Source organism: Rhincodon typus, chromosome 4 (assembly GCF_021869965.1).
Source record: "Rhincodon typus isolate 14 chromosome 4, sRhiTyp1.1, whole genome shotgun sequence".
Taxonomy (NCBI): Eukaryota; Metazoa; Chordata; class Chondrichthyes; order Orectolobiformes; family Rhincodontidae; genus Rhincodon; species Rhincodon typus.
The window spans coordinates 37099106-37122929 of record NC_063335.1 but is presented as its reverse complement, the minus strand read 5'-3'; the positions used below and the strand labels follow the sequence as shown (position 1 = coordinate 37122929).

At 39.6% G+C, this 23824-nt stretch overlaps 1 protein-coding gene across 1 annotated transcript; it reads left to right on the top strand.

The window, feature by feature from the left end:
• The first annotated feature begins 695 nt into the window (after nucleotides 1-695).
• On the top strand, nucleotides 696-23423 carry fbxo32 (F-box protein 32). Its single transcript, XM_020513175.2, has 9 exons — nucleotides 696-1223; nucleotides 5574-5686; nucleotides 10496-10545; nucleotides 10649-10741; nucleotides 14547-14640; nucleotides 17056-17240; nucleotides 18291-18473; nucleotides 18582-18725; nucleotides 19433-23423. The coding sequence occupies exons 1-9, from the start codon at nucleotides 1111-1113 to the stop codon at nucleotides 19520-19522; spliced, it is 1065 nt and encodes a 354-aa protein (XP_020368764.1). The 5' UTR covers nucleotides 696-1110; the 3' UTR covers nucleotides 19523-23423.
• The last annotated feature ends 401 nt before the right edge of the window (nucleotides 23424-23824 follow it).

The following is a 23824-nucleotide window of genomic DNA, read 5'->3' as shown; positions in this document are numbered from 1 at the left end:
TCCACAACATCAGGGGAAATGATGTAAGAACACATGACTGAGAGTTCTCTCTAGAAGCTTTCTGTGAAGTTTTATTGTGTATGTACTTGTAGTTCATATTTACCGTATTAAATAAAAGGTTTTTGATGACAATCAAGCCTCCTGCAATCTTTATCCAACCCATTTGCAGGCACAACGTGCAGAACAGAATTTGACTCAAGTCTGCCCTTATGTGTAGTCCTGTCAACTTTAGTTTTATATTACTCATATGAAGCACCTTAACTGGGACTTTGCAGTGTTTAAAACGCTAAATGAATATGTTGTTATAATTCAGCCACAAAGGGGTGTTTGGTTTTCAATTCAACTCACTGTGTAGATGATACTCTGCATCATAAATTCTTGTCAATTTAGATTCAGCTTTAACTAGATCTCATGAAACATCTTTTATTAGTCTTAGTGCACACACTGACCTAGTCAAAACAATGAGAAGTCGTGCAAAGCGAAGTAAAGGTAGAAATTACATAGCCCAGCCACGAAGAGTAAGGGACTGATGTGTAACAACTCATAGCGTGGCATTTGTTGTCAATATGCCCCTCCCCCACCCATGTTGTGCAAACCGCACTGGATCACGCTGTTCCAGCAGCCGAGCAGGAAAAACAATGTGTCATGTGAACAAGTTTGCATGTTTTGGGATTGCACTATGCAACTTGACCTGGGGGATGGGAAGGGAGGTGGAGCCACGATCTCTTCCGGCAACAAAGATGCTGTATAAATAAGCAGCTGGGAGCAACTTTGCAGACCCCACAAGGAGAGGGAGAGCGAAGGAACTCAGAAACGCGGCAAAAGACTTAGAGGAACGTAAAAGCAAGAAGCAGCAAAGGAAATATCGGCGACAACAACTGTACGACAGAAAAAAAACATCAGATCACTGTAGAGGAAAATTGGAGGATGCAAATTAAGCATCTTTGCTAAAATAAACAGGAGAATCTTGACTTGAAGGAGTCAATTAAACATCTCTCCCACTCTTCTGCCACAGCAACCGAAGCGGGGCAGTGAAGTTTGGCCACCACAAAGTGACGTTATCACTATTTTGTTTACAACAGAGGTAGCGTTGTTTCTGTGCCTGAAAAGATGCCATTTTTGGGTCAGGATTGGAGATCTCCCGGCCAGAATTGGATCAAAACTGACAACGGCTGGAAAAGGTCCAACGATGAAACAAATAATAATGTCACGCCGCTGAACAGGTTAGTTGTCTCTGGTTCCAATGTTAACAGCTCAGCAAACCACGATGATCGCAGCAAGAATTTAAATGTATCTTTTTTCCAAAAAAAGTTCCTTGCAAGTGTGTTCAACAAGCTGCTTTTCATCCCGAGTTCAGGCTTAAATACCACCATGAGTGGAGAAGAAATAGGTTGGAAGTTACCCTCGACCAGAAAGGGAACTAATGTGTTAAAATTAACAAACAAAGGAAATAGTTTCGAATAGATCATTATAGGCAACACCGCAAGGAAGTCAAGCAAAATAAAGTTGGTTTTATGGTTAGGGAGCAAAACATGGTTTTTAACGGTACAGTAATTGTATCAATCTGAAACTAAACACATACAGCGTCTTACAATCTTGTGATGAAAAATAATAAATAGTGTCTTTTTTTGTTTGAAAGCTGGTTCTTCTAATGATGGGGTCAACAAAGTGTCTATTCTTAGGCTAAATTGTGATTGTACATTGTGTTCTCTTAAAGGAGACATTGGAAGAATATTGCAGCAGTTTAGGGTATTTTTCTTCACTCTGGAGACATGACGTTCGAAATCCAGATTTTTTGTTGTTATCTTCGAGATTGGGGCTTGGCCTGGGAGCACACTGAGAGCATCGTTTTCTTTACATAAGCATCCCTTGTTAGAAATGTTACAGTTAGAACAGCTGATGAAAACAAACAGATCCTGCTGACAGCATTACTCATCTGTACTGCCTGGTAAATATCGATATTTGAAAAGACCAAAGAATTATACATTAAGCAGAGTGGAAACTTAATGTGAAAACTCAGCACTTTTTTGGGATATTTTTGGAGCCTGTGATTTTTTTTTCAAAAAAAAAATACACTGTGTTGTAAATTCTCACGCGTTTGAGTTTGCTGGGACACGTAATGCAAGTGTAGGATAAGGGAAATGTCCCTTCTGTTTGCTAGGCTATTGTGTAAGATACAAGTAAGCACCTGTTGCCTTTTCTTATGTAACCTATTGTTACCCCTAAACTTGCCTTGTGACCTGTCAATTCCTGCTGTCTTTACAGTGCCCATATTGAAGAACAATTCAGTGACAGTTATTGTTGAGTAAAACTTTTTTTTGCCTTTCCGAGTTTTCAAGAGAAAGTCGTGTGTAACGAGATTCTTTTATGAAAGGGAAAAGAGTGGTCGTTAGACTGCTGATGTCTGGCGTTCTGCCAGTGTGAGATCAGATGGTCAGCATCAGCAGACTCTTCTCGATGCGGGTGGTATTTTTCAGGCAAGCCTGACTGTGATCCATGTCCAGACACGTTCTCCTTCTGACTCTGATCACAAGGCAAGGATGAAGACTTTGGAACATTTAAAGCAGTGATTAGACCAGAGATCAGATCTGGGGCCCAATTGGTTTAGAAAAGTCATCAGTGAAGCAACAACAACAGCTTGCATTTATGTAGCATATTTGTCATGGTAAAAGTGCCCCAATTTGCTTCATGGGAGTGTTATCAAACAAAATATGTGCACTGAGCACATGTAAGGAGGTATTAAAAAAGAGGATTGAAAGCTTGGTTAAAGAGCTACATTTAAAACAGTTTGTTAAGGGAAGAGAAAGGCAGAGAGGGAGTGAATTCTACAGCTTAAGGCCTAGGAGGCTGAAGGCACCATGCCAGTAGTTGGGCAATGAAACTCAGAAGCTCAAGTGGCTAAAATTGAAAGAATGTAGAAGTATTGGAGGGTTTTAGAAGCACAACTGCTGTTTTGTTGCACTTACTCAGTGAGCAACAGAGGGAAGCAACTGCATGATGATAAATTTTTGACTTGTCCATCTTATCCCGCGACCTTTAGGACCCAGAAAGACAAGGAAAACAAGCAATGGGATCACCACCACCTCTAAGTTCCCTCCAAGCCACACACCAACCTAACTTGGAACTATATCACGGAACTTCAAAATCCTGGAACTTTCTTCGCTTATAGCATTTTGCATATACTTCCAATATATCAATTACAGTAGTTCAAGAAGGCAGTTTGACACCACCACCTTCCAGGAGCAATTAGGGATGGGGCAATAAATGCTAGCCTTGCTGACAATGCCCTCATCCAAAGAACGATACATTATAATGGCAGATGATGCTCTTTAAGGCTGATTTAAGAGTTTCTAAAATGTTAGTTTTGAAATATGGCTACTTTTCTGGCTTTTTTAAACAATTCTGAATTGATAAGACTTTATCATAAAATCATCAGATACAAACACAGTTTGCAGAATGTGCTGAAGTCCATTCTCTTTCCTGCATCAGTGATATCAAGGATTACAGGAATTGGGTGGAGACCTCTCATTCAGGACAATACATTGTGCCAAAACATGAAAATATTTTCTCAAGATGATTAATTTTCCCCCAATTTGTTTTGGCAAAAATATCAAATCTGCACAGCAAGCATGTTTACTTTGAGGCATTGCAGACAGGGAAAATTATGACAAATTCAGATGTTCTTGAAAAGGTGGTGGGGAGAGTGCATAGCTTATTATAAAGGGGCATAACTTTAGGATTAGACCTGGTTTGTTCGGGATGATGTCAGGAAGCACTTCTTCACACAAAGGGGAGTAGAAGGTTGGAACTCTCTCCTTCGCAAAGCTACTAACGCTTGAAGTCAATTGACAAAATGCCAAAACAGATTAATCCATCTTTGTTAGGTAAAGGTATCAAAGTTTATACAATGCAGATGGGTACATGGCGCTAATATGCTGGTCAGCCATGATCTAATTAAATGATGGAACAGACTGAAGGGCTGAATGGCTTCCTGCTGTTTCTATGTTGAGGGAATACAGCAGTTTCTGGAATAGCTGAAACTTTTCAGATTGATTGATGGGAACTGACAAGTTATCAAAATACTCTTAAAAGTGGTCCCTTCCTCTCCGTATGTCTCATTATCCCTCCTCCTCCCCCATCTCCCCTGCTCAGGGCCTGCCAGGCTCTGTTGCCTTCATTTAAGCTGGCTGTCTGCCTGGGAGCCAGTTTACAGACTGCTGGGTAACATCGTTCAAATGTTTTTTGCAGCAGCCTTCAGCTCATTACTCTGGATAAGAATAGGCTGGAAAGAGTTTGCTGGAGCCAGGAGAACCTGTATGTGCCGTTTCTTCCTTCTGCAGGGTGACGTTTGTTTTTTTTCAAATCCCATTGAGCTCTTTCTACAGACATGGGACTGTCTAAGTCAAGCCACAGATCAATGCTATAAATAACTGGTATGTGGTTGGCTGTTCAGAACCAGCTTCCCCTGTCAACTGATAAGCTGTGGCCTAAAAATTATGTCTGTTCAGAATCTTGCACTTCTACCTTCCTCTGTTGAATAACAACCATTAAATAGAAGGCCTAAAGATTATTTAAATTATAGAGGCCATGCAATTTCTCTTCCACTCAGTGTAACAAATGTTTTGAAGGTTTGAAACTGGTTCTGTTTTTGCATGGAATTAATGAGGGAATTTACATAGTTCAGCCTAACTGATCCATGCTTGTGTGTATGCTTCATTCTGGTCTCCTCCTAACCCCCCCAGTTCACCTCACCCCAGCAACAACTCTTCCTATTACTTTCTCCCTCATTTTCTAAGTAACTGCAGAGCCCTCTTCTCTTTATTGCAAATTTCACAGAACTAGTTCCAGTCCGTAAAATGTGCCATTCCAAGCTTCCAATATATTTTTCTGTCAGTTTCTAAAGTAAGAATTGATTTAACTTGTAGAAACTGAGACTTGTGCACTGATGAATAAACTTGTTTTGGCAAGAGGCCTTGGAAATTTGGTCGTCTTTGAGACAATAACAGAAGAAAGTCTAATTCTGATATGTGGCTGGTTAGAGGGAAAGACAAATCCCAAAGTGGGCTCTTGGAGATGAGATTTTGCAACTATTGAATGGCATGGATGAGTAGTTAAGCTAGTTTAGTGGTTTACATCAGTTAGACCAAAGTCTAGAGTTGCTACCTGAGCCCAAGGAGGTCAGTGTAAGGTGTAAGTACCAGCACAGTATTGGTACAGTCAGATTTCATCACGTGACCTTCTGCCTCTAACTGACCCACTCCCAATCTCCCACCATTGGTCATCCAACCTGTCCATTAGGGTAGCACCCTGCCTTTTCTAGATCTATCAGAAAGCAAACAGACGTTCTGATTGGCTCACATTTTACTGCCAGTCAAACAAACTTTTCTGCCCTCTGCAATATTTTTACTACTGGTAATCTGGAATAGTGAGATTTGAGAAAGTGTTGGTGGATTTCCCCTTTCTCATAGTGTCCAGACACAAAGCACTTTTCCTGTTGATTAATTGGTCACCTTTTGCATTGAGCTGTTCATGTCTTACAGCACAATTCATGTTTCACATTTGTCTTTACTTAGTTTCTGTGATGAAGAGGAGTTTAATAAGGAGAACTTCTTGAACACTGTTGGTTATGATATGATGACAAAGAAGAGAAAGAAGGACCTGCTGAACAACAACACAAAAATCCAATGTGAGTTTTCATCTGTCTTTGAGTAGACTTCAAAATGTTTAGGATTAGTCTCTTTAAACCATAACTTTTATCCTCTAAGCCCAACCTTTGAAACTGTTGTGCAATTTTAGTTTTGGGAAATGTTCCAGCCGTGGATTATTCCATAATGGCAATCATTCAGGAAGGAGTTGGCTGCAAATGCTTATCCTACGTGAGCGAAGTGTCAAGCACATTAATAGAAGTTTGTTTTGTTACATTTTTTCAGTTTGAGGAGAAACTTGCATTTACACGGCATCTCAGGAGACAAAGTGTTCTACAAGCAGTGAAGTGCAGTCAATGTTGTAATGTATGGAAGTGTGGCTGCCAATTAACTATTCAGCATTGTCCATCAAGACATCATATCACTCAGTACAAACAGCAGTGTGTTGTGGCTTTGTTGGTAGCACTCCTACCTCTGAACCATAACGTGCTGAGTTCAAGACCCTCTCAAGGACTTGATGCCTGAGGAAGGAGTCTTCACAATGTGGCTTGTCAGCCTGTGGATCAGCCTGAAAACTCTTCCAAAGAAAGAGCACGACTATGTGAGTCAAACTAACTGAGCTAGTCCTGTTCCCTCTGTTTTTGAGACATATAAAATCCTGAGGGGACTTGACAGGGTGGATGTTAACAGGATATTTCCCCTAGGAGAGTCTAGAACTGGTAAACATATTTAAAAAAATAAGTGTCTTCTCCAAATACATTAACAAAAGTTCTAGGCTGAAACCTTAGTGCAGTCCTCAGAAAGTGCCGCACAGTTAGAGATGCTACCTTTTGGGTGAGGTATTAAACTAAGACTCTTCTACCTTCTCGGCTTCCACAGGACTGTTTTGAACAAAAGCAGCGGAGTTCCCCCGGTGTTCTGGTCAACATTTATTCCCACACCAATGTGTAAAATCCTATTAACTGGTTGTTATCCCATTGGTGTTTGTGAGAGTTTGCTGTGCACAAACCTGCTGCCGTGTTTTCCTATGTTACAAGCTCAAAATGTACTCCATTGTCTGTACAGTACTTGTGATTTCCTGAAAGTTGCTACGTAAATGAAAACTATTTCTTTGCTGTTTTCACTCTGAATTCTCATGTGAAATGTGTGTAGTTGAGGTTTTCCTGACTGTCCCAGACGAGCAGTACTGATTCTCTTGACCTTAACTAGAAATATTTTGAATGTCCCAAGAGATTAGACAGGTGCGCTTGTGTCAATGCTGATTTCTCTTTGCCACCCTGAGATAAGATTGCTTCTGTCACGTTTGGTTCTAGGTAAGGAAGAAGATAAACAGGTCACTGTCAGAGGTTTAAGTGTTTAGTTTATCAGGCCTTCGACTGGCTGTTGGGTCAGAAGCCCTGCTTCCTATAGCTTATTTCCACGTTACCACCATAATTGAACTGCAAGTATTGAAACTCTGTTTAGGTGTACAAATGGGAACTGCCCGCATTTCTATCCAAGTGACAGATAGAATTCTGAAGACAATTCCTGTTGTGGTGATTTTAATGTTGAGGCCACATATAGAATGCATAGCAAAGAAACAGACTATTTGACCCTGACAGAGTTGTAATTTCAGTTCTCATATCATCAGTCATGTAAATGTTTGACTGTACTAATGATACATAATTCGAGGCAGTTCTTGGTTATCCTCCTTCCAGTTTCAAAGAACCAACGCAGGCAGGATGGCTTGATGGTATCTTTCTGAGCTGTATCATTGTTTGTTCCTTTATTTAAGCACCACTTCTTTCTTAAAGCTGGTTTGTGTTTTTTTTCTTGTGGCCTGGGTTAATCTGACCCATGAAGTCTCAAGCTGATTCATCTATCAGCTACTCATGCCCTTATATGCTAAAATATTTGATTTAGATCTTGTTTTTGTTTTTGGGCTACTGTAAAAGAAATGGGAAGATGAATGATGACTTTTTATAAGGTTAAATTATTTTGTATTATAGCCTCTAAATCCCAAGCAATAGCAAAATGTACTGTACTCTGCAGACTAGTAGATGTGACATAAACTCCCAGCTACTGCAGTATTGAATAACTATTACAAAGAAATATGTATCAGAGGATTGAAGTTGACCAGGCTGAGGATATGGATCATTGTTAAATGAATATAACATAAAAGAACAGGAGCAGGAGTAGGCTATTTATCCCTTTCAGCTGCTCCATCATTTAATAAGTTCATGGCTTGTCAACCATCTGAAGGATATGGTTGGTCAGAGTTCCATTGGTGGGTTGTAATTGTGGTTTGGAATTATTAGAATGGTTACAACAGAGAAGGTGATCTTTCAGCCTATATGAGCCATGCAAATTCTCAGCAAGAGTAATTTGCTAGTCCCACTCCTTCGCCCTTTTCACATAATCCTGCACTCCACACCCCACCCACACACCCACCCACAACAATGCTTATCTAATTCATTCTTGAAAGCTATGATTGCATCCGCCGGGTTCTTCCTATCTACTCTGCCCAGAATGCTCATGATTTTGAACACCTCTAACAAATCTTCTCTTAACTTCTATTTTCTCCAAGGAGAATAATCCCTGCTTCTCCAAACTCTTCTCCTAACTGAAATTCCTCAGCTCTAAAACCATTCTCTTAAATCTTAGGTGCACCCTCTCTAGAGCCTTTGAATCCTTTCTGAAAGTGCAGTGCTCAGAATTCAGCTCTAGTTGAAGTCAAACCAAATGATCTATCAAGATTCATTGTATCTTTACTTTTGTACCCTTTGCCTCTATTTATGAAGTCCAGGTTCACGTCAACATTATGAACCACTTTGAAGGAGGCCGGGCATATTTCAATTTATGTACATCTGCCTAGGTCTTTGTTCCTCCCCATCTTTAGAAATGAACCCTTTATTCATGTTGCCTTTAATCATTCCTCCTACCAAAGTAGATCACTTTGCACATTTCTACAAAGTTTAATATTTTGGAGTTATAAAGAACCTTTGGAAGGAACAGGGAAGGATGTGAGACTAATTGCATTGCTTCATCAAAGAGCTGGCACCGACACCGTGGATGGAATGGCTTCCTTCTGTGATTAGTTAATCTTTGTTATCTTTGAGGGCTTACTTCTGTCATTCACCTCCTTCAAGAAAGTGAATTGTTTGCATATAATGCATCAGCATGGGAGTGGGGCCACATAGTGAACACAAGAAACAGGAACAGGAGGAGATGATATTATCCCTTGCACCTGCACTGCCAGTCAATATGTTCATGACTGATCTTGGGCTTCTCTCCACTTTCCTGCCTACCCCTAATGTCACTTGATTCCCTGAGAGACCAAAAACCTGTCTTGAATGTATTCAGTAATGGAGCATCCACAACACTGGGGAAGAGAGTTGTACAGTTTTGCAACCCTTTGAGTCACATCTCAGTTCTAATGATTCGTCCTTGTCCTGAGATTGTGCCCCATGATTTAGATTTCCTGACTAGCAGAAAAGATCTTTCAGCATCTACTCTATCAAGTCCCTTCAGAATCTGGTAGGTTTCAATAAGATCACCACCTCTCATTCTTCTAAATTCCGGAGAATATAGACTCACTTCACTCAGCCTGTCATCATAGGACAACCTCCTTATCTCGGGCACACATCGCGGTTTAGTGAGTGGGGAGTTGTACATGGAAGTAATTTTTTTTAAAAAATTCACTCATGGGGTGTGGTAGTTGCTGGCTGGCCAGCATTTATTGCCCGCTCATAGTTGCTCTTTAGAAGGAGGTGGTGAGCTGCCTTCTTGAACTACTGCAGTTCATGTGTTGTAGGTTGACCCACAATGCAATTGGGGAGCAAATTCCAGGACTTTGACCAAGCAGCAGTGAACAGTGATATATTTCTAAGTCAGAATGCTCAGTGGCTTGAGGGTGGTGGTGTTCCCATGTATCTGCTGCCCTTGTCCTTCTACATGGAAGTGGTCGTGGGTTTGGAAGGTTCTGTCTCAGGATCTTTGGTGAATATGTGCAATGCATCTTGTAGATAGTACACACTGCTGCTTCTCAGCATTGGGGGGTGGAGTGATTGGATACTTGTGTTTGTGGTGCCAATCAAGCAGGCTGCTTTGTCCTGGATTCGGTCAGGCTTCTTGAGTGTTATTGGAGCTGCGCTCATCCCGCCAAGTGGGGAGTATTCCATCACACTCCTGACTTGTGCCTTGTACATGATGGAGAGGCTTTGGGTAGTCAGGAGATGAATACTGCATCAAGTAACTCAAAGCTTCTGACCTGCTGTTGTAGCCATTGTGCTTATGCTGCAAGTCCAGTTGAGTTTCTGGTCAATGGCAACCCAAGGATGTTGATAGCAGGGGATTCACTGATGGTAATAGCATTGAGTGTCAAGGAGCGGTGGTTAGAATGTTTCTTACTGGAGATGGTCATTGCCTAGCATTTGTGTGATGCAAATGTTACTTGCCTCTTGTCAGTCCAAGTCTAGACATTGTCCAGATCTTATTGCATTTGAACTTGGTCTGGTTCAGCAATAGGCTTGATGAGCTAACACAATACAAAAGTGTTGGTAATACAAAAAAAGTTGAGGATGAGAATATGCAGCATGCCCCATTGAAACTTGTGCCTGGAGAGATTTAGTATCATCAAGTGACTTTTTCTAAAGCCTCACTATAAGTCCTAATCAAAATGCAGCAAAGATAGTGAGGACTTATAGATGATGATGATAGGTAGATGTGTAAAGTGTCACTGTAGCATTTAACAGATGTGGGATCAAAGGTTCAGATATTTGTTGCTTTAAAATCATGTGAGTCTTCTGTGTATTTACTCAGGCTATTATTGCAGTCAACAAATAATGGTTACTATATTTGTTTACCTTCAGATTTCCACCAAGAGACTTGGATTTCTGTTCACAAAGGAAGTACGAAAGAGGTAAGTAAAAATGGGTTATATCAATAAACAGCCGCAAGTTCACTGATCCTGCATTAATCAGATCTCCATCAACAATACTGACAGTCCCTTGTTTCTCTTCCAGCGTCATGGATATTGCACTTTGGGTGAAGCTTTCAACCGTTTAGATTTTTCCAGTGCAATATTGGATACCAGAAGATTTCACTATGTTGTGAGGGTAGGTGGTCTTCACATTTGAGTGTTCAGTTGAATGTTTTACTTTGATAGGTTTTGCAGCTGTGTCTTGGTTGGGAAAACTCCCACCTTTGAGTCAAAGATTGCGGATTCAGGTTGCACAAAAAAGAATGCTGACACTCCAGTGCAGTGCTGAGGGAGTGCTGAACTATTGGAGGTCTGATCTTTTGGATGTGAGGTTAAACCGTAGCTGCCTTGCTCAGGTGGGTGTAAAACATCCTGTGGCACTATTTCAAAAGGGGCTTACCCCTGGTATCCTGGAGAATATTTATCCCTCAGTCAGTATTTCTCAAACTGATTTTCTGCCCACCTTCACTTTGCTGTTTGCGGGAGCCTGCTGTGCACAGTTGGCAGCTATATTTCCTACGTTTCAATAGCCACAACCCATCAAAAGTATTCCATTGGCTGTGAAGACCTAAGGGACATCCGATGGTCATGGAAGGTAGCCTTTAGATGTAAGTCTTTAATTTTTTTTTCCACCTCCTTCATTATTAATTGCAATTTTACACCATCACAAGGACTATTGGGGATTACAGTGAATCCTTCATTGTACAGACTGGAGCAGAAGTAATTCCATCTGATGGAAATTGTAATGCTCTGAAATCTAAACGGCTTGTCTAGCACAGAACAAGGCAACAAAGGAAGACTGTCTTTGCCCAGCAACATACAATGTGCACATACACTGCAGCCCTTCCTGAATCCTTTAGAGTAACTATTCAAATTTCTTCAATGCATTTTTGATTCATTATTAACTGAAACTGACATACAAACAAAGAAGGATAGACGGGTTTGGGCCCTTTTCTTATCAGGGGAGTGGGACTCCAGGGTGATGTATTGAGATCTTTAAAGTTATGAAGGGGGTTTGATGAGGATAGACATGGAGATGATGTTTCCACCAGAACTAGAGGGTTATAAATATAAAAAAGGAATGCAGAGAATCACTTTGCCTAGCGAATAGTGAGACTGTGGAAATTATAACCACAGGGAGTAGTTGAGGTGAAAGCAGAGATGCAGCTTCCTCTTAAAATGTAGGTATGTGTGAGAGAAAGTAGTATAAAATATATGATGAAAGGACGAGATGAAGAGAAACAAAGCAATTTGTGCTAGTGGGCTGTTTTTGTGCTGTTCATACCAGGAAATCCTATATAGGTCTTGACCAACAGCCTGAATTTCTGAGTTACTGTATGAAGACAGCTTGCTTTCTGGAAAGGTGCTCATCTCCAAGGATAATTTCTTTGTAGATGCGTATCAGTTGGAGTTTTGCAATTTTTGATGATTGCAGACCCCCTGAAACTGATCTGTTTGTGCTGGTCACCATCCAGTTCAAGTAGGGATCCACTAGCCTGAGTCATTCAAGAACACTTTGCAATAGCAGCCCTGGCTATCAATCACAAGTCAAGTCATCATGCTGAGTGACAAAGCCAGCAACTGATACAGTATCCCAGTGTGTTGTTGCTGGGACTAGAAAAGTGCTGACGGAAGTGGAACTGTTTGGAATTCCTGCCATGTTCTCTGCCACCCTTCCATGTTTTCTCTGAGCAGTATCTCATATCTCCTCAACTCTGTTTGTTAGTAGATGACATTCAGGCTCAGACAGTGAACTAACAGTTTACTCCTGTTTAGAAAGAGCAAAAGTGTGGTGTCATTTGGGTGAAGGTGCTATAAATTGATTCTAAAGAAAGTGCTTGGATTTATTTATCGCCCTTGCCAATTGCAGGTTATTTTCCTTTCCCCCACCAACAAAAAGCAGGTCACAGTCACTGAGGCACTTTTTAAAATGTAGTCATTGTTGAAATGTAGAAAACATGACTGCACACATCAAATTGCCAGAAACAACAATCTGATAATGACTAGATTTTCTTTCTGTGTTAATGTCGAAGGATCAGGATACCAGGGATAACCCTGCTCTGCTCTTCTTTGCAGTAAATTCTGTGCTATCATTTGCTTTCACCTGAAAGGGCAGTGACTTGGTTTAATGTCTCATCTGAAAGACGCTACCTCTTGACAATACAGCGGCTAAACCCGTTGGCTGGTTCATCATTGTCTTGAAGTGCAATTGTAAGTGAACAAGATGTAGATTCTGTCTGTCCTGGATAGGAACAGTCCTGAGGATTAATTTGTCTTTTCCTGCCAGACCACTAGGCAAATCCATTTTTATTCCCTTAAACTGCTTCTTTAGTATTTTGCACTCTTCAAACAAAGAGACAGAAGACAGATTAAGCCATAAAACCTTTGCCATCGTTGATGGCCTGTACACAGGTAACACGAGGAGCTATGTAAATGAATGAGGAAATTTATGCTGTTTGTTTTTTTTTCCTTCTTCTCCTCCTCTTTGTGCACTAAGGACCAGGTAATTGATTTGTGAGACAATTTTATTACTGTCACTGCAAACTACGCAGGAACTGAATGTTGACCATTGGAGATAAATGTGCACTTCACCCAAGGAAGGGGAAGGGTGGTTTACCCTGACCATGTCCGTTAATGTAGAATTCCTGTTTGTTATTTCTGTATTTTAACCATTTTCAGGAAAAAACTGAAATAATTTGATTACACTAAGTGATTTCAACTTTGCTCAATTTTCCAATGGCCCAGTACTAATAGAGAAACAATACAAATTAATTTTAGTGAAATGTTGCTGCAAGTTATAGAATTTATGTTCTTCCAAAATTCCTAATATTATACTTCACTCAACAAATCCTTCTGCCTTTACCTGATATACCTATGCCTGCAGTTTAGAAGGGTAGAGATGGATTGTACACTTCCTCCTGGAAGGAAAGTCAGCATGCCTGCAGGAAGCGAACCCCACTGATAAAATACACTGCAAGTGGACCAAAATGGTAGAGAGCAGGACTTCTGATGAAGAGGCTCAAACTGGACTCAAAATGTTAACTCTGTTGCCTTCCCACAGACTCTTCCAGACCTGAGTTTCAGCAATGTTTTATTATAGAGAGGGCGGGACTTCCTCCCCTATGTAGGAGTTAGTCCCTTGCAGCAGCTCCAGCAGTTCTAGCAGGTCATCAGCACCATAGTGGGCACTGTCTGGACTGCAGTAAGGAACACAAAGAAGTTTATGGTTGTTCCCCCCCAAAAAAACCCTTGGCTTCAGGACAAGGAGAAGTACTGGATATCAGAGTTGTGAAGGCGTGATATGGGATGCCAGGGTGTGGAGGGCAGGTCGACTGTGCACGTGTATGAGATTATTACATTTTGGGGTGGTTGCCGCTGATCTGCACATGGTGACCCACGTCTGTCTGTCTGTCTGTCTGTCTCTCTCTCTCTCTGTCTGTCTCTCTGTCTCCTCCAATCAACCAACCCCCACTCCAACCCCCCCATTGATTCCTACCTTTTTTCATCATGTTCACAGACAAACAAGCCTGCCCACTTGCTCATATCAGCCATATAACGGTGGGGGCAGTGTATTACCTGGTCAGTAGGCTTGCAGGGTAGCCTCATAAACCTTTTAATTATTGATCTTATGTATAGCCAAACTGCCTGTATTTGCTTCCTTCCACTTTTGTGTGTCAATGGGGGTCAACTTCAGTGTGAGGTAGAATATGGTGAGCTATACACATATACATGTCCCCTCACCAAAAGCATGACCAACAGGGGTGCATAAAAATCTAGACCTGGTACACACACACAGACACGCACACACCCCTTGATATGGAGCAGATGAACTGTAAATATACAGTTGCTATGGCCTAAGTTATCACATTTGGAACAGCTGAGTGACTTGAGGAATTGCTCTGTTGTGCTAAAATGATGCCAACGTTATTTTCTATTTGCAGTTGCTGGAGCTCATTGCAAAATCCCAGCTCACGTCCCTCAGTGGGATTGCCCAGAAAAACTACATGAACATTCTGGAGAAAGTTGTACAGAAAGGTGAGCAGTAACTGTGAACAGCACTGGTTTCCATAATGTAAAATAATATGGAGACACTGGAAAGTTTTACTCGAATAATGTCGGAACTAAAGATGCTTTTATCAAGGAAGGTTCATCAGGATGGGGAGGAGCTATAGGAGACTATCAGATCTTTAATATTGTGAAAAAATAATAAATGCATAGACATCGATGTAGAGAAGATGTTTCCACTTGTGGACAGACCAAAAGTAGAGATTATAAAAATAATACGGTCACAAATAAATGCCAGACAATTCAGGAGGAATATCCTCACCCAGAGAATGGTGAGAATCTGAAACCTGCTTTCACAGAAAATGGTCAAATGTGAATAGCAGACTCGCATTTAAAGGAAGCTGAATACATACATGTAGGAGAATGAAGGGTATTAGGGGAAGAGGTGTGGAAAATAAACAATGATACAGACCAGATGGGAAGAATAGCCTGTTTGCCTTAAATACCTTGTGATAATTAAACTCAAGATTTACAGGAAAGAAATATTTCAATCTACTTAATTTAATTCAGTTAAAATGTTCAGAATAATTCATCGAAAAGGGGATCATTGCATAAAGAACCAAAGGGGAGATGAGGAGAATGACATTTTTAAATACTGTGATCTAGAATGTGCTGCTTGAAAAGGCAGCAGCACATTCAAAACCTTTCAAAAAGAATTTGATGAATATGTGAAAAGGTGAACATTTGCAAGGCTATGGGGAAAGATCAGGTGGAGTGGGACAACTGGGCAGCTTTCAAAGAGCTGGCAGGACACGATGAGCTAAATGGCTTCCTTCTGCATGGTATAATATGTGACAGAATTGAAGCATATGATTGATTTCAGATTTACACTCTGGTTTTTTATTATAATTTTATTGGACAGTTACTCACTAATACATTATCAACTTGAGATTAAGTTTGTAAAATATTACGCTGTTCTATCATGCCTTTATGGCACATAGTAAAATTTAAAATATTTTTTATAACATTCAAAGTGAAAATATCTACAGTATTTTAAGATTCAAACATCTTTTGGCACATCTAGGGCATGTGCTAATGTCTTCTTGAGCAAAAATACAGCATGCGCATTCAACCTGGAAGTATTATTCACCATTAATCGTTAATTAAAATTGTGAGATTTGTTAATTTGATGTTTACCATACATTTCAACTCTGGAGTACGGTACCCTTTACAGAACTATGACAACCAATTGGTTTGAATTCCTGTGGTCATTGCACATAGGAACGCTGCAGAGACAAATCACCTTCTGGTCATTTGTGTTCACCTTTCATATTTAACTAGGATTTCATAGATCTAATGATGGAAAGAAAGGGCAAAATTCTCTATCTGCTTGTACTCTTGTAGCATTAAGAAGGCATTAGAAAATTAGTGAACGGTTCTGGAAAATTCTTTTGTGCTAATCCACTTGGCAAGTGATAGGGATACGAAGCAGACTGCAGCTTCAGTCTGTATTTGATAATGAAGCCAGCTGCTCTGTATGAAGCAAATAATTACTTAGAGAATCAAAATGCTAAAAATTATTTTGAGGAAGGATAGTTCATTTAAAAAATCAGCCTTGTGTTTTGGTGCTTTTAAGAAGTTTTATTTGCTTAATGATAATAATTATTTGACTTAATGATGCAATCATTAAGTCTTTAGGACTGAGAAGATGGTTATGAATTCTATTAGTGATTCCCAACAAGAATCTAGAACGTGGGACCAATTGGTTGGAAGTGATTCGTTATTTACCACTGCCAGGGTGACAATGCTTGAATATCTTGTACGGATGAAATTATTTTGGAAGTTTTCCCAATTTCTAGCAAAATGCCAATACAACCAGCCAGTTTGAAACACCTCAATTTTAAAATTCTCATCTTTGGTTTAAAATACTTCCATGACCACCTCATCCCCTTCCTTATAACTGTCAACTCCTGCAGTCCCACTATCCTCTGAGATCTCTGACCTCTCATTCTGGTCTCTTGAAAATTCCTGACTTAAATCACTATCCCGTTGACAGTTCTCCATTCAGCTGACTGGATTCTACCATCTGGGATTCTCTCCCTAAGTCTCTCCACTGCTCTCACTTCCTTTTTAAGATTTTCCTTCTAAACTCTATCTCTTTGGCCAAGCTTTTGGTCCCCAAACCTAACCTTGTGTGACTTGGTGTCAAATTTTGTTTTATCATGCACTAGTATAAGACACTTTATTGCACTGAAGTGCTAATAAATACAGGTTGTTTTGTAATTCAGCTACAAGAGGTGTTTCATTATTTATTCAACAACTTTAACTTTTTTTTCTGTAATCTCCATCTCTACAAATTTTTACTCTTATCCCCACTACTAACTGTTCATTTTTAGTGCATCCATTTTTAATATTAAGAATGTTTTGGTCTTTTTTTCTTCTTAGTGCTTGAAGACCAGCAGGATATCCGACTAATTAAGGAGCTGCTGAATAGCCTATACACAACTCTGTGTGCGCTGGTGAATGGTGTGGGCAAGTGCGTTTTGGTGGGGAACATAAATACCTGGGTCTGCAGAATGGAGGTCATTATGCACTGGCAGCAGCAACTGAACAATATTCATATCATCAGGGTAAGTGGTAGCCATAAGCATCAACTCTGAAGCATAATAAGGAGAACATGCCCATTCTATTTGGACCTATATCAGATGTTGTAATTTGTACTAAAGTAGTGATTTTAAATAAAAAACACAAATCTCTTTTAATTTATTGTGGGAACATGGCTGGGCCAGCATTTATTGCCCATCCCTAGCTTATCTTGAGAACGTGGTGATGAGCCGCCTACTTAAACCATGACAGTTTATTTGGGTGCAGATACACCTACTGTCCTGTTAAGGAGGGTTTTCCAGGATTTTGACTCAGAAAAACTGAAAGAACAGTGATATATTTTCAAATCAGGATGGTGAGTGACTTTGCAGCAAGGCAGGGACTCTTACATTATCAGATCCTTATTAAAGCGGACGATTGATTGTTCCATCCCCTCAACTGAAGATGCTCTGCTGAAAGCTGTAATCTATTAAAACATTCTATTTTAACTCTAGTCTTTGAACCGTTTTTGTTATTTTCATGCGAGTCTTTCTTGGTAGTCCTATTGAACAGCAGGTTGGATCCCTTGAAATTCATCTTGCATGGCATCATTTCATTAATACCGATCACCTGTTTTTGAACACCATAATTTAAATTTGACAGCAAGCCATATAATGAGATATCAGGACAGGATAATAAAAGCTTGGCCAAAGTGGTAGTTTTTAAGAAGCATCTGAAAGGGAGGAGAATAGATGGAGACCTATAGAGAGGGAGTTTAAGAACATACATATGGCAGCTGAGGACATGGCTACCATTGATGAAATAATAAAACTAGGGGATGCTCAAGAGGCCAGAATTGGAGTGCCCGGACCTCCAAGGTTTGTGGGATTGGATAGAGATGGAGGATTAGGGGAGACCATGGAGGGATTAGGAAATGACAATTTTAAGATCAAGGCATTGCCTAATTAGAGAGCCAATGTAGGTCAGTGAGTAAAGTTGGGATGATGGATGAATAGGACATCTTGGGATACAGTCCTGTTCTACAATACCCTCAATTCTTGAGGCCCAACTTAAATTTGACATGTCTTGTTTTGCAGCCTTTGAATACAGGACTGACCCTCACAGACCTACCAATGTGTCTGCAGTTGAACATCATGGAAAGGTTGGCTGATGGGAGAGACATTGTCAATCTGGGACAGGTGTCTCCAACCCTGCAAGTGCTGAGTGAAGATCGCCTTCTCTGGAAGAGACTGTGCCGCTATCACTTCACAGAACGTCAGGTAGGTAATGCATGAGCAAAAATCTGGTTTCAATTTAAATTCAATACAACCCTCCAGCATGCTTCAGTGAGACCTGCTGAATCTTTGATATCTGTCCTGTTAATTTAGATTCGCAAACGACTCATTTTATCTGAAAAAGGCCACTTGGATTGGAAGAAGATGTATTTTAAGCTCAGCAGATGCTACCCAAGGAAGGAACAGTATGGGGACACACTACAGTTCTGTCGACATTGTCATATCCTCTTTTGGAAGGTATGCTGGTGGCTTTGTCACACCTGGGGTCTGATCACAGCAAATAGCACTGGTTCTCTTCCTTTGCATAACATGTCATTCCCTCGTACTTCAAAATAACATTTTCATTTATTCCCATATTATAGAATTATTCATTTACACTCCAAACCATAAATTCTGATCACTGGATAAGTTACATGGAGAACCTGAGGTGCATGTGAAGAGTGTATTCATCTTCAAAAGGCTGTTTGCTCATAAGAAAAGTCTATCATTTCTCTGGCACTTTCCATGATCTCTAATGTCTCAAAGTGCTTCATCATTACTGAAGTACTTTTTGAGGTATTGTCACAGCTATAGTTTAGGAAAAATGGTAACCAGTTTGTGTGCCACAAACTTCCACTACCAGCATTGTGATAATTACCAGATGATTAGCTTTCGTAGTCTCAATTAAGCAATAAATATTGGCCAGAATGCCAGGGAGCATTCTCGTGCTCTTTTCAAATTAATTCCCCAGGATCTCTTCCATCCACCAAATGTTTGAAATTTGTCCTCCTTGCATTTCTCCTGATGAGTACAAAACAAAACACTTTGGCAAAGTCTTTCTTTTCAGCCATATTTGAGATCTGCCTATGTGATTGTTCATGTTGTCAATCCCATGATTATTTTAAAATGCCCACTTCATTCATTTATAAATACTTAAGTGTTAATCTCTGTCCTTGCAATTATAGGATACAAATCACCCTTGCACAGCCAATGACCCGGAAGGTTCTTATACTGCTGTCTCACCTCTTGATTTCATCAGTCTTTTCAAGTTCTGAACATGGAGATTCCAGAGGACTCCTGCTGTGAAAAAAAAGTTTCCACTGAAAATTGAGAGCTATTGACTATGTGTACTTCTCTTTTAACTGTGTAAATAATGTACAATAATATTTATACCTCCTTTTGTACAGTGAAACTGACATGGAGGTTGATTAAGTCTTTTTTTGTTAAATATAAAATTATCTATGGTTTGTAAATATCCTGAAGGGTGATGCATGAGCAGAAAGTTACTGAACCAATGCTTTTTGCCTGAAGAGTAAAGTCAGATCATGTTGTTAAATAGGTTATAGAGCATCATGGGAATGCAACAGGCAGTCGGATATATTTTCTCCTAAAATGGGATTGATAGGTGTGATGGGAGCAATGCACAGAGAGAGTCCAGTCAACTCAGTGCTACCTGTTTGAGGTGCGGAACCATTTTGCATTCAAACTGGCTTCTGCTTATTTCACTACTTGGTACACTGTTAATTCCGGATTGCAAGTTGATTGTATTCCGCTTTCCCATATGTTTAGTATGGGACATCACTGGGTAGTATGAATGCGACTAACAGCATTCTGTTTAATTATTGGTACTGGTGGTCAGAAGGGGCAACTGCTTGACAACAACTTCAGTTGTGCGCTATTCTGCTGTAAGAATTTTTAAATTGTGATTAGCATCGCGGCTATTCTTTCAATTATGTTTTTGTACCTTTTTTATATAATATCTGATAGTTGTGTTAGATTGTAAAGTGGGTGCTGGATTGAAAGTTACCTTTCATGCTTTACACTGTTAAAGACATTGAATATAAATGCCAACTGCTGTTGGCACTCTGGAGTGGGGGAATTGTATATAGAGATGTATATCTTGCAAGAGAATGTGCAATAATGGAGAAGTAATAAGGAGTGAGTAAGGGAGAGATTTTAATTATGATTTCAGGCGGGAGGTCCAATGCATTTTCCTGGTTAAACCATGATTTAATATATGCAGCAAGCAGTTGGCATTGAATCACAGCTGGTTGCCAGCTCGCCTGAGCAAGGATGGGGAGCAGGTATAGAAATCTGGTGACAGTATACCTCTGCAGGAAGTGTCAATAAAAGAGTGAGATTGGGTGAACCTCAAGCACAATTTATTGCTGAAAAAGAGAGACATGCTGTTGAAGATCTTCATCTTGCACTTATCCGAACAGACACTAAAATACCAAATTTCAAAGAGCAACAATATATACTGCATAAGAAAATCAGCACCCTCTTTTCATCCAGTATAAGTTCTTGCTGCCTTTGAAATTAGGCATTCTTGCACCTGTCCCGATGTGTGCAGGTCATAATCTTAGGTAACAGGTCTCTTCTCAGCAATGCTGTGTATAGTCAAGTGACTTTGATACTTTAGTTACATTTTCAACCACTACCATCTAATGGTCACCAATTCTTTAGGATTGTTCTGGAGTCATTAGGAACTGAAGGCAAAACTCCAGCATTCTAAGTTGGACAAATTTGTGGTGGCAGCAAAAGGTTGTGTGCTTTTCTTTACCATTGTTTTGTTTTCTTTGAAAACATTTTGATAATTCATTATTTAAAAAAAAATTGTAGGTGTAAAAATAGATTGACTGGTAGTCAAGAGTTATCCAATCAGGGCTCAAAGAGGCTACTTGCTTTCATTGTGTGATGATACCATAATGATGGTTTTGTTGGGTCGGGATGGGTGTTTGACAGCTGCTGGTCATATGATACCTCCAAAAATGTGTTCCAAGGAGAGTGGGCAGCCCTTCCATCTATGCCAAAGTAATGGGGCAATGGACAGACATAGCTCACCATCAACTACCACCATAACCCACTCTTGTTAGTGTAGACAACAGAGACTAAGTTGAAGTCACCTTTTTATTACTTTCTGCATAAAAATGTTCCAGTCTGCATATCAGAATAATATGGGCATTGGAAGAATGTCAGAGCTTATATGAAAAACGGTGCTTGTGGAATATGATTATTAAGTTTACATATTCTCAGTTTGTTACACTGGCTTTTGTAAAGGCAACAATGATACTACTGTACAGCTGACTATACTGTTATTACTAACTATAGATGACCACTGTATTACCATAACCTAGTTACACAATTCACCATATTAAATTAAATATAGATATGCAGTTGACCTTTAATTATGTCAAGCCTTATACATCCACAGCTTGTTTATATGTAACCTGATGACAGTAAACCCAAGAGGAAGATAGGCTCATGGGTTCATGCTGAATAGTGGAAACTGAAGCTACATCCTTTTTCAAAGATAACCTAAGTTCAGCAATACATTCAAACAGGAACTATTGTCAATATTTACTTTTTTATCCACAGAATACTCTTAGCAATTTGGAGTGCAATAGCTGTGTTAGCTATACATTGAGCAAGTTAACGGCTGGTATTATGACTGAAAATTATCACCAACTACATTCTTGAAGTGAGTTTGAGTTCACCTTTTCCACGTTTAAGGGATGATTTGATGAAAGTTTTCAAGATATTAAGGAGAATGATAGGGTAGGTGAACTATTTCTACTAGCTGCCGAGTCTAGAACAAAGGCCATTGTCTAAAAATTAGAGCAAGAGTTTTCAGAAAGAAAAATGGGAAACAGTCCTTCACATGAGGTCATTATAAGTTTAGAACTCTCTTCCACAAAGGCCTGTTGATGCTAGCTCATTTGTTAAACTTAATTCTGAGGTGAACAACTTTTTGTTAGCCAAACATAGAAGGGAATAGGGGTAAAGGCAGTATGTGGAGTTAGATTGCAGATCAGCCATGATCTCAATGAATGGTGGAATAGGGTCATCAGGATAAATGGCCTCCTCTAGTTTTGTCTGGAAATACTCAACGGCTTTAGTAGTAGCTGTAGATGGAGAAACAGTTCACGTTTTCAGGTCAATTATCTTTCATCAGCAGTATTTTGCTTTTCTTTATTGGAATATAGCTTATTTGATGGTTGTGGTTAGAAGGGGTCTGTTTGTTGAGTTTGATGTCCAACTTTAACCCCTTTATAGCCCATGGGGCTTTACTTTTACATGGATCCTTACTTTGTGAATAGTGTAAATCAGATGGGAGGGAATTGACACCTAGTTTTGGAACTCTCAGTTTCATTTCCAACAGAGTTAACTTGTTTTAAAAAGCTGCATATTGATTCTTAACAAACTGAGCTTTCTGTTAAGTGTATCCTGTATTACACTGGTTACGGTACAACACTGTGTATTTGGGTGGGTAGCCCACGTAGTTCATCTGATAATCTGCACATTGTCCGAGTAGTAGGAGGTCATTAAATCAATAGTTGTAATCCTGAAACACTGCAGTAGATGTCAGAAAAGTGTTTTGAATAAGCAAGATATTGCAGCTCCCCTGGCAAATCTTGAATCCCTTGTCAGGTGACATTTTCCTGTAAAACTAATTTTTCTTTTTGTTTTTCACTCTGCAATTGCTGGATTTCTTTTGGCCATGGCAAAGAATGATTTTAACAGTGGTGATTTATGAATCAAAGGTTAAATCATGCATTTAAATTCAGTGCTGTTACTTGATTTCAGTGATTTTTAAGAAGAAACCTGTTTCTGATTTTCAGAGATAGCAGTTTGCTGTTTTCATCAAGTTTCTACCTAATCACTACAATGCTGGTTTTTATTCATCGGAGCTGGTGTATGCAGCTCCAGATATTAATCTTCCTGTTTTTTTTTAATCTCAGGAATTTTATACCTATAACTCCAGTGCAGTTGAAGCGTAACTTGTCTTTTGCATGTTAAACGATGATGCATTTGCATTGACTTTATATATAGTCTCTGCAGAGACACATTGTAAGCTTTTGAACATCTGTAAATTATTAGTGCTATACTCTGTAAAATACTTTTGTAAATTTTTAATTGATATCTTTTTAATAAATTGATATCTTTAAAATTTAATGGATCGAGTTTTGAATTTTTAAAAATTTGTGTACACTTCTAGCAGCAAGATACTGGTATGTAAATTCTAGAGATTCTCCTGATCATCACTTAGCTCAGTGAGGCACCAACAGTATCCCCAAGAAATAATTCAAGTACTGAGTTTACAAGGTGCTTCTCTTATAGGACAAATGGTTAACTTGTTCCAGCAATCATGTAGGGCCGTCAAATGGGTAAAAGTAGGGAAAATGCTTCTGAGGGAGATAAAACTAGAGTGTTATAAATATAAAAGTCTCTCATTAATATGACAGGGAAATTTAGGAGGAGCTCCTTAACCAGAGAATGGTGTGAAATGAATTGGCTGAAGAAAATATCAGAGTATTTAAGAAGTTAAGTAAATGAGTGAGAGAGAACTAGAAGTT